General features: G+C 45.4%; 1 protein-coding gene across 1 annotated transcript in view; it reads right to left on the reverse strand.

Moving 5' to 3' along the window:
- Positions 1-12,163, reverse strand: part of RAVER1 (ribonucleoprotein, PTB binding 1) — a 63,193-nt gene that overhangs the window by 44,600 nt on the left and 6,430 nt on the right. The window contains exons 2-4 of the mRNA XM_082254140.1: positions 12,086-12,152; positions 8,552-9,015; positions 2,836-3,027 (exon numbers count right to left, since the gene is read on the reverse strand). Of these exons, the coding sequence (XP_082110266.1) occupies positions 2,836-3,027; positions 8,552-9,015; positions 12,086-12,152 (723 nt within the window). The remainder of the gene's footprint in view (positions 1-2,835; positions 3,028-8,551; positions 9,016-12,085; positions 12,153-12,163) is intronic.

Consider the following 12,163-nt stretch of genomic DNA (forward strand, 5'->3'; position numbering starts at 1 on the left):
ACATTTTGCTTCCTCAGGAACAGGAGGTGCTAATATATAAATGCTGGGGGACCCCATGCTAGGAGGAGGAGTACCTATCCTTATCTTGGTCTGATTTGTGGCATGTCTGTTACTATTGTCCTTAGTTCTTCCTTTCTACCTGTGATTGGTTTGTGACCTTTGGAGGGCAGGCTGCATTATACAGGACACTAAAATAAATGGACTTTGTATAAATCTAAAGATACATCCAGCTAATGAAAAGGTCTGGATTCTGGCTGTGCGTTTATAATATTCTGTGTGCTGTATATTACCTGGGACATTACCTCTGGCTGATGGCAATTGTAGTGTTTTATCAGCACCTCCTGCTCCGAGGAAGCAAAATACACCAAACCTGTTGAGCCCCTTGTGAAGGAGTGATGGAACCCTATAATTTATACTGTCTGGATTTTCAATCTAACTGCATATGTTCTTTGATTAGAATTGGGCCACCACACTTTACGGGTGCAGAATGGTACTTTGCTTTTAAATCTCTGAATCAAAAGTTATGCATTTTAATGGTACCTTGCTTGGTTGTGGCTATAAAGTCCCGTGAACTGCGGTTCATTTACTCCCTCTAGCCGTTTACATAGAACAATTAGGGACAAGGCATGATTTTATTGGGATAAATGAGCGTCCACACTTCCCAACCGGTGGCTCCAAGTTTCGGTTTACGCTCAATTCCAGCTAATACTTCATCAAAATTGAAAACTCAGGTCAAGCTCTGCAAAGTCTACACCATCTCATGGAGGTTTTCCAACCAGGAAGGAAGAACACATGAATCCCAAGCATAGAGCAGAGCTAACAGGCAAGCACCTTGGTAAAAACCAAGGTGGCCAGGAACAGGTCAAAGAGAAGGGCACCAATTGGTAATATTGACCACTCACAGAAAAGTGCAGATTAAATGTGGAGTAAGAAGCCAAGTTTACAGGCTAAAGCCCCTTGAATTGGCGAGCTGCAACATCACTGCCGGGCATGTGTGGGAGTCCTGGCCTTGGCATAGAGCTCTAAAGGTACAGTATAAGCATGCTGTCCCTTCAGAGCACATGTGCCAGTGACATCACTGGCTGCAGAAACATTGAATATCCTCAAAGTGCACGTTTAAGATACAAGGTTTTTTTTGGTTAATAAATACACGCTTACTTATAGGTACAAGTGTTAAGGCAGTGTTTACGACCGACTTAATATAAGAAATGGCAGGCTCTACCACCTTGCATAGGGAAAAATATGATGCCCCTCTGTCAGCACTGGGGTCACACTAGTGAAGCGAGGGAGAAACCATGCATTGGAATACTAGTCAGTACCAATAAGCGAAGGTGTATTTGCTTTGGAGAAATACATTTCTAATTGTACCCTACAGGTAGGTGCTAGGTAAATGCATGGTGGGCCTTGTCTGCCTAACAGTAGAGCCATGATTGCTTTTTGGCTAGGATGTCATGGCTTCCAGGTGTGTCTGCTGAGAGGGGAGTCTCCCCACTGGCTCTGAGAGGCTTCTCATAGGGCAGTGGAGGAAACCCAATCAGGGACACATTCAGGCTTGTAACTACCCCAGAAGTCAGATTCTGCTGCAAAGGATTCTGGGAGTGGGTATAAGTCTGAGGGGAGTGCGTGACTCAGCGTCTTTGGCGGGAGCAGAGTCCCAGGAGGGAGAGAACAGCTGTCTCTCCTCCTGTTTGAGGAAGTGGATATCTCGGGGTGCCGTCTGAGAATCCAGAGGATGCCGAGTTGAGCTGCGGGGATCCGGTGTGCCGAGAACCTGCGGAGGGAAAGAGGAGTCCAGTCCTAGGAAACCCTACACAGGTCGTGAGTACTGAGGATTGCCCCTGGGGGTCTGCCTAGTGTCAGGAGAAGGTTCTAGGATCCAAGTGTCAGCTAGCTGTAAAGGGGGTACCTAGGTAGAGGACCCTGAAGTGACAGAGGGGGTACCTAGTCAAGGGACCCTTAAGAGTTAAAGACAGCACCTGCAGTTTGGGCCCTGAAGAGTCAGTGCACAGTGTGTAGTGCATAAGTTAAGAGTTGCAGCCAAACAGGAATTCACAACAAGCAACCTCAAGCCAGTGCAAGGCTGGAGGGAGTAGTCAGTGACTTGCGAGTGCCAGCAGTGTCAGAAGTTCAATATTCTACAGTCCTGGATCTTCAGGACTTAAGTCGGAGTTCCAGCACAGCTTTCAGAGATAGTGTGTTCAAAGTGCCAGTAAGCGTTGGCTAGCGTCAAGACAGCGCTAACGGGCATTTTTGCTATAAAAGTCCCAGAATTGTACATAGTCGAGCCAAAGGAGTATCCCACTCATTCCCTTCTCCCATACCAGGGTTGCAGCTCACATGGGCTGGAGAGGTAACCGGTAACAATGGCAGACCCATATCAGGCCCAATGCCTGGAAAACCTGCTACACAATGTTAGGTGTCGCCACAATATGTAAAATTATTAGTTTTGTTTACATTTAGAATGGGGTGCCTTGAGTTTGTGAATACAAAAGGTGCCTTGACAGACAAGGTTGAGATACACTGATCAAGGGTATGAGGGGCGCCTGGGTTGAAAGTTTAAAGGGCTTTCTTTGCCAGGATGTGTGCATGTTCTACTGGTCTCTTGTAAAGTGTCTTTTATGGGATCCAGTCCACCCAAGGTTCTGGTCAGACAGGAACTGTTCCTGAAGCTGCATGACAGACATACAGTCAGACTCCTCACCTTCAGCCTTTTTTGCCAATGCCCAGCCATTGGAAGGTAGCTGCATAAAACCTAGTCATGATTAAAGAGTTGGTGTCTTAAACTGTAGTACTCGGGACGTGTTTTACAAGTCCAATAAGTTTTGTATAACTCACCGTAGCTTGTGCAGCAATTAATGCAGCTAGCATGCTTCTCCCTGGAGGTCCTGGAGCACAGAACGAAACCCGAACACAACTTCCTGCTACAACAGAGTTATCCATCTGCCGCTGGACTACTTCTGCCATCACTTCGGATTCATACTCCACAACCGCAAAACCTTTAAACTGACCATCCTGTCCATATGCCAGCTGCAAAATAAAGTTGGTAAAGATCAAAAATTACAAAAAAACGTAAAACACCCTCCCAACAACCAAAACACAAAAAAAAAAAAAAAAGTGGCATGTGCCTCCAAGACAAGGACCCGAGCTCTTTGTAATATCCATGGACACTTAGCGTTCTAGGCAACTCCATTTTTTTCAAAGTCATGTGCCAAAAATCCACCCAGTCTTTACATCTTTTGAAAGTGGTGCGTCAGATTCTTTGGTTCTCTATAAACTGATCCAATCAGAGGATACCCCTAGGAAACCCGTGTGTACACATATGTATACACACACACACACAGTATAGTATTTCTATCCAAGCTGGCCGTGATTAATCCTCAATCTAAAGCCTGTTGGAGGGATTGTGGTCAGCATGGCACATTCTTGCATATCATGGGAATTCACTTTCTGGATGGGCATTAGAACCCAAATCAAAACCACTCTCGATATAGTATAGATATTCGGGAATTCCCCACTGCACTTTTACTTCCCATTTCCTCTCAGCCCTCAATGCTGTGAAACATTGATTCCAACCAAATAGAGGAAATCTGTTCTAGTCGTTTTGACAGTTTGGCTGGTGACAAATTTAACGGATGAGAGGTGGTTAAATGCAAGGATAAATATGAATGTTTTTTTTTTCTATCTGGTCACATGGCTAGTTCCTTAAAGCGGAGTTCCAGCCCAACCATCCACTCACCTGTCCCACGGTCCAGCGATGCGCCGTCTTCTCCCTCTCTGCTCCGCGGCGCTGGCATCACTGATGTGGGCACCCGCCTGTGACAGTTTGCGGCTTCACAGCCGGGTACGCACTGCGCAAGTTGCGCTATGCGTCGTGATTGGCCGGCAATCTTCTGGGACCTGATATGTCCCAGAAGATTGCAGGGAGGGAGAGAGAACTTCCGCAGCGCTCCGAGCGGAAGTGGGAGTGGGTACATGTCTAAACTAGGTACCCGCCTCCCCCCCCCCCCCCCAAAAAAAATGACATGCCAAATGTGGCATGTCAGGGGGTTAGGACTATTTAAAGCGAAGTTCCACTTTTGGGTGGAACTCCGCTTTAAGCACTCCGGCTTCTTCCTGCGTGTACCACCAGGTCTCCTCCACCAGGTGCGGACCAGGTTTTGTTATGTTTGACTGCTAGATTTTAGGTATGCCTTCCAGTCAGACCCCTAATTGGTGAACATAAGCACAACTTTACCCATAGCAAATTAAAAAAAAAAAAAATTGAATGCTGGGTTTGCTAACTGTCATTTAATGGTGTCAATCCAGCAAACGGCTTGTGTCATAACTTACCACATGTGCACGCCATGGTAGTTGCAGATCAAATAGAAGCAGCTTCCTTGGCTGTAAGGATAGGAGGGCTTAATTCTGTTTGAATGCTGTCAGATCAACCTATAAATTTAGCAATGCCTAACAAATAGGAGCAACTGAGCCTGTGCAACGCAGGGTGAGACAGTATTACTGGATTTTAAACAGTAAAGACACAAAGGTTTTACATAGAACTATACTTGCAAAATGGGCCAGCCTGACGTGATCAAGCAGGACTTCATAAAGTTCCACTTTTAGTAGTTGTCTTGCATTTTTTTTTTAAACTAAAAGACGGAATTAGGTCTGCATCCTATTACATTATTTTCTTAATTTTACTGAAATTGTAATTGGGTTACTGGAACACTAATGCTGGGGAATTTACCATCTGTGCCAGTTCCGAGGGAGCCAGGTGTAGCATCCAAGATCAGGAGTCCTCCCATTATCTGCAGCTGTTCAGTAGGCATCTACTAGCATGTCTTCACAACTTATGGATGTTTGGGAACCTTCCCCAGTCACAAAAGTGATGCTTTTATTTATTGTACATTGTACCTAGGTTGCTTTAGGTGGAGAATGTATTTTTTACAACAGTGTGATCTTGATGTATACAATTGTGGTGTTTAGATTTTGGTGATATGTCAGTTTTACGCTCCTCCTACCCTATGTGTCCTGTGACACTTTTTTCCCTAGTCTAAAGCTGGATACACACTATACAACTTTTGTTGTTATATTTTCTTTAGATTTACCTTTTCTATGTAGTGAAAGGGCCTGCCAGATTGCATACAAATTGAAAGTGTTTAGGTCTGACCTCATATGGTTTTGGTAAATCTAAAGGAAAAAATCTAAAGACAATTGTATAGTGTGTATGGCCAATTAGTGTTTGAGACACACCTTAAGGCTCAGATGTCAACAGCACATAAGAAGAGCCATATATCAGCTTCAAGTTAAGTATCATGTACAATGAGCTAGCCAGTATATAAAACTGAAAATAACGATGTGGATGGTCATTTGACAGGCACTTAGCAGCTGTTACAAGCAAATAAAAAAAAAAACCCCACACGCCCCATCTATATATTGTTCATGGCTGGCTAGCATGCCAGAGAGCTGCTTTAAGCTGGATACACACACTATACAATTTTCTTTAGATTTCCCAAAACCATATAATAGAAGGTCAGACCTCAACACTTCAATTTGTATGCAATCAGGCAGGCCATTGCACTACACAATTGAAGGTAAATCTAAAGGAAATCTACCAACAAAAGTTGTATAGTACAGTGGTCCTCAACCCTGGCCTACAGGGCCCACTAACAGGCCAGATTTTAGGTATTACCTTGGGGAGATGTAGACTAGAGTACTGCAATCACTGAGCAGCAAATGATATCACCTGGGATGTATTTCAATTATCTTGAAAATCTGGCCTGTTAGTAGGCCCTGTAGGCCAGGGTTGAGGACCACTGGTATAGTATATCTAGCTTTAGAAAGGAACCAGTTTTTATACACGACCTTCACAATATGTGAGCAGGTATAACTGCCTAGTTTATTCACTGCAATATGCTATGGATTTAGAGATCAACACACACACACACACACACACACACACACACACACACACACACACACACCTCCTGTTCCATTAAAGCATGTTATACAGCACAGTGCTTGTGTTGTGTCATTTGGCCCCCCCTGCATCACCTAAAAAAACCTGGCTGATCCTGCCCTCCCTCTGTACACTGACCACAGTATATCATGGCTGCTGAGCCCTGACACCATGGTCAGTTGACGTGCCTCCGTAATCTGCAGCCCTGCACTGTCCTCCTCTCCCCGCCTGTCTGCTTGTGTCAGTTCCTGCCCCCTCCTCCTGCTGCGCTCATATCCAATATAAAAATCATCCATTCCCCTCTGATATAACAAGTATCCCAGTGTCTGTTCTATTAAAAAAATATGCTGATGGTACCTAGAGCAGAGTGGCTCCCAGCAATCACGTGACCACTTGGCTCTTTCCCTCCTCCACGGCTGAAGTCAGCGGCAGCGCTTGGCCCCGCCCACTGGATCCATCAGCCGGGCAGAGGCGCAAGGACGAGGAGTCAACTGAGCACCTGGAGCCGCTCTGATAAAGGTACAGATGAGCATTTTTTTTATATAACAGGCACTGGTTATAAAATAATCCCCTCCCCGCTGTAATAGATCAGTGATTTAACCACTTTAAAAAAGACAAGTTAACCTTTACAAAAAAATAAAAATGCAAAATTTTCTTGCAATTACTATTTTTGGAACAGATCTGTAAAACATTGCAACCACTATCAGATCAAGGATGTAATGCCATGATCCTGCATCTGTCTGTCCATACCTCTGATATACTTCCAGGCAGCTACACTACAACAGGAAGACCATGAATTACCTTTGCAAAGGCTGTCAGGTCTTGCAGTTCCCCCCTATTTACATAGAACACTGACTGGATGGCATGGCTGGGGGGAGGGGCGCAAATCCCACGCTAGCTGTCAGAAAAGGGGATCGGGGGATGGTGCATCTGTATAAGGTTACACCCCGAGTATGGGTGTAACGTTACAAAAAGTGAACTTCCCCAATCTGGGGACAGCCAGGAGGTAAAAATAAAAAAAGGGAATCTACTGAAATGGTTAAAGCAGAACTACACTGCATTTCAGCACCAAAAACCCAATTTATTGATTTCTAATATTGAAAGCAAACTCCCCCATCCATATCCAAGTCCCTATGGTTTTTTTTTTTCTTCTTCATTTTCATTAAAACAAACACCCCTAGCATTTCCAGCTGTGGCCATGTTGAGTAAGGGCAGAATGTAGCATTTACTTCCTGGAACCCATCTGCCCTTAGCTCAGACATGAAGGCAGAAGGGTATGCTTTGCTTTGCCCCTCCACTTTAATGTTCAGAAGAGACCCACCCCAACTGCTGGCCTTTCAGTAGCAATGGATATCCTGGGATATTCATGCGATGCAAAGTACATGCCTCAAAAATGCAGGTAGCAGAAGCCAGCAGTACCTGTTACTGCAGAAAGGTAGGGCAACCACTGAGATTAGAGTAGCATCAGGAGACTCATATGGGCACTTCAAATGCCTTTCAGCCAAGCTAGAGTAAGGCTGCATTCACATGTCAGCGTATGGATCACGGGCAGAATCGCCGCGCGATCCGGGGATCATTGCAAATCGCGGGACGCCTGTGCATTGCCCGTGATTTGCAACAGCACCCCAAACGCTGAGCAATGTTGCCGCGATTTCCGCCTGCCGAATCGCAGTAACATCGCGCAAAAAAAAAAAAAAAAATCGCGGGACGCAATACGCTCCAAAGAAGCTCTGTACTTTTTTGGGCGTAATGTGTCCTGCGATTTTTGCGCGATGTTACTGCGATTCGGCAGGCGGAAATCGCAGCAAAATCGCTCAGCGTTTGGGGTGCTATTGCAAATCACGGGCAACGCACAGGCGTCCCGCGATTTGCAATGATCCCCGGATCGTGGGCGGAATCGCGGCGATTCTGCCCGCGATCCATATGCTGACATGTGAATGCAGCCTAAGGCTCGGTTCACATTAGTGAGATGGCAGACATCGCATGTGATTTGGAGCGCACTGCTCTGAAAAATCACATGTGATGCGAATTCAGCCATATAGTTAGTTATAGATTGTATGGCTGAATTCGCATCCGATTCGCACAAACATGCACAGGACCCCTTTTTGGATCTGCACCAGAATCGGATCGCATGGTGGTTCACACTTATACGATCCGATTCATGACCGAATGTAAGTTCACACTGCGATATGTGAACTGATCTGGGGGTGTCGTTAACTTTAAATTGATACCCCCAGCGATTCACATATGGCAGTGTGAACTGCCTGCGCTGGGAATGCGATGCGGGAACACGCAGTAGATTCGCAGGGTTCCCGCATCGCATAAGTGTGAACCGGGACTAACCCACTGGTAAGCGGTGTCCTTTGCAATTATTCCATTGTTAATACTCCTATATAGATAAGATTAGCACCATGTTTACCATATATCTATATAACACAGGGGTCTCCAAACTACGGCCCTCCAGCTGTTCAGGAACTACAGTTCCCATCATGGCTAGTCATGTCTGAATGTCAGAGTTTTAGAATGCCTCATGGGATGTGTAGTTTCGCAACAACTGGAGGGCCGTAGTTTGGAGACCCCTGACATAACAGAAAACCTCAACAGCGCACCCACCTGGCAGAAAGTGGGGGTGCATGATTTGGAGAAGGCAGCCTTCAACTCTGTGACCTCACACTCCTTCAGATGCTCCACACACAGGCAGTGGGAGTGAAGCAGTTCGTAGGTTAGCTGGTTCACATCTGACCAATGAACATACAGCGTGCGGGAACCCAGCTGCCTGCCCAGCAGGTCTGATTTGGCCCTGGAAGCAGAGTCCTTCTTCATGTACTCCACAAAGCCATAGCCCTTGGGATGTCCAGTAACACCACTGTACACCAGGAAACACCGCTCCAGATTACCAAACGGGCGGACCAAGTCCTCAAATTGCTGCTGGGTATAACCGGGTGGTAGATTCGCAATACAGAGCAGGGCGTCTGTGGGCTGCAGCTGCACCGAGATCTCACGGTCACGGAGAGGAGTGTGGTGAAATCGGCGGATGGCAGATTCTGCCTGTTCTCCATTCAGCAATGTAACAAAGGCTGCAGGATACAAAACATGAAGAGAACTCTTTAGTAAGCACATCTCATGCTAGTACTGCACAGAAGGTCATACAATCTAAGCTGACACATGCTATAGGAGAGAACCATGGGTCACAAGTTTACAGCAGTGTGAAAAGGCTATGGGAAGGCAAACATGCTAACGAACAGAAATAGCCTATTATCACATACTCCTCTGTGTCACTTTAAAATGAAACCCTTGCAACCAAAAAGAATGGACCAGCCATCTGCCTGGCTGATATGACAACTCTAGCTTAAATGCTTGGGAGCTGCTGACCCAGTACAAATGTGCTTGGCAGCAAGTCAGAACTTCTCCATATGATTATTTTGGGTAAGCAAGACAAAATGAGACAGCCAGACAGCTAACATTAGCAGAATAATGAGTCAATGGCAGTTTCCACTTTTCTCCCAGAAAGGATTCCTTTTAAAAAAGCAGGGCCAAAGCTTTTTTGGCCATACTTTCTTCTGGGTCACAGCTGCTGTGTGATATCCGATGATATCACAGCAGCTCCAGGCTCTGGAAGGATCCCCACAACATCGGGATCCACCCAGATGCCTCAGCCTCTTAGCAAGCCACTCAGAACCCGAGCCAGCCATACCTGTCCAGCCAAGTGCTCCAGTGAGCGCTGTAAAGGTTCAGAGCAAAGAGCTGTGACACAACTGCACTCTGCTCCAAGAAGACTGAGAACTGAATGATCAACAGTTCCATGATTACTCAGTTCTCAAATCCCAAACTTAGGGCCGGGGGGAATCGATGCTGTAGCATGGAGGCAAGGTGGGTTTTTTGCATTCTCACTTCTTCCATGGGTAAGAATTTCAGTAGGCCTTTCCTAAAAAGTAGAGGAAGTGATCAGTGACATTATGTTTAACAGACTATGTACATTCATGGCCAAAAATATTGGCACCCCTGCATTTGTCAGATAATGCAAAGCTTTGCCCAGAAAATTGTTGCATATTACAAAGGTCTATTTCTTTTGTTTGCATTGGTATGACCCCCCCCAAAAAAAAAAAAAAATACGGAGACAAAAAGCTAAATCTGACATTCCAGCAAAACTCCAAAAATGGACTAGACAAAAATAGGCACCCTCAATTTAATATTTGGTAGCACACCCCTTGCAAAAAATAACTAAATTAAATCGCTTCCTGTAACCATCAATGAGTTTTACACCTCTACTGGAATTTTGGACCACTTTTCACCAACTGCTCCAGGTCTCAGACTGGAAAGGTTCCTTTTCCCCAACTGCTATTTTGAAATCTCTCCACAGGTGTTCAATGGGATTTAGGTCTGGACTCTCCAGCGCTTTGCCTTAAACAATTTCTGGGTGCTTTCTGACATGTGCTTTGGGTCATTGTCCTGCTGTAAGACACATGACCTATGATGGAGACCCAACTTTGACACTGGGCCCTACATTGCACCCCAGAATATTTTGGTAGTCTTCAGATTTTATAATGCCATGTACATAGTCAAGACATCCAGGTGCTTACAGCAAAGCAACCCCAGAACATCAGTAAGCCACCATGTTTGACTGTAGAGACTTTCCTTTTAAAGGCCTCATTTCTTTTTCTGAAAAACGCTGACATTTTGTTTAGTCTGTCCACAGCACACATTCTCCCAAAAGGATTTTAGCTTCCTCAGGTAAGATTTGGCAAACTATAATCTGGCTTTTTTATATTTCTGCATCAGCGGGATCCTCCTGGGTCTCCTACCATAGAGTCCCTTTCTATTCAGATGGCGATGTAGAGTGCGAGCTGACGGTTGTACCCTGAGCCCGAAGGTCAGCTTGAATTTGTCTGGAAGTTGACTGCGGTTCTTTATCCACCATTCGAACAATCCTTTATTGCAAATTTGCAATCTTTGATCAATTTTTCCCCTTTCGTCCACATCCGGGGAGATTAGTTACAGTGCCATGGGCTGTAAACTTCAACAATGTTGCGCACAGTGGACAAAGGAACATTAAAATCTCTGGAGATGGCCTTGTAACCTTGAGATTGTCCATGCTTTTCCACAAATTTTGTTTCCCAATCCTTAGACAATTCTTAGCTACTCTCAGTCTTCAGCATGCTCAGTGTGGCACAACACAAGGTGGAGTCAATTTTTCACCATTTTAACTGCTGGTGTGATTTCTATATTCTATATTGTCCGCCCCTGTTAACTGATACAGGGGAGTAAGTTACAAACTTACAGGAGCATCACAAACTTGGAATGCAATTTCTTACAGTTTTGAGAAAGTGTCAATATATTTTGTCCAGTCCCATTTCTGGATTTTTGCGTGGAATGTGTCAGATTTGGCTTTTTGTTTCTCCACTTTGTGTCTCTCCAATGCAAACAAAAGAAAAACATTAGAACGCCTAAACATTTGTAATTGCAACAATTTTCTGGGCGAAGCGGTGATTGACAGAAATGCAGCGGTGCCAATATTTTTGACCAATGTGGTCCTAAACTAACACCTACACAGGCATCCAGATTGCATGGAGAACCAGACATGACCCCTAAGCCCCGGTTCACACTTGTGCATGTGCGGGGTTCGCATGTAATGTCGGAGCGCACTGCTCCTTCATTACATGCAATCGGCTGTGCGGTGCGAGATTAGCCATACAGTTTGTATGGCTAAATTCGCACCGCAGCCGCACCAAACACGCACAGGGACCCTTTTTTCTAGCCGCATCAGGATCGGATCGCACAGCGGTTCACACTTGTGCGATCCGATCCTGTGCGAACTGCACGATCGCACTGCGATATGCGATCAAACTGGGGGTGTCGTTAAGATTACATTGACACCCCCAGCGTATCGCATATGGCAGTGTGAACTGCCGGGGGTGCGTGTGCGATGCGGGGACAGGCTGCGAATTCGCAGCCTTCCCGCACTCGCATAAGTGTGAACCGGCACTCAAGCCTACACATGTGGTTCCTAAAAGGTCAAAGGGACTGTAGCCAAGGACACAGGCCCTCTTCACCCTCCATGTACATCACCCCTACATTAGGTAACTCACAAACACAGATTTGTTCTATTCCCATCAGAATTTGTCCTCGTAATCAATATTTGGGTCTTACCAGTTCCTTTATATTTATCAACAAAACAGTATTTCAGCTCATAGTCTGCCAGCAGATCATGGACTTCCTGAAAGAAAA

Source organism: Pelophylax lessonae (assembly GCF_965119305.1).
Source record: "Pelophylax lessonae genome assembly, chromosome: 4".
Taxonomy (NCBI): domain Eukaryota; kingdom Metazoa; phylum Chordata; class Amphibia; order Anura; family Ranidae; genus Pelophylax; species Pelophylax lessonae.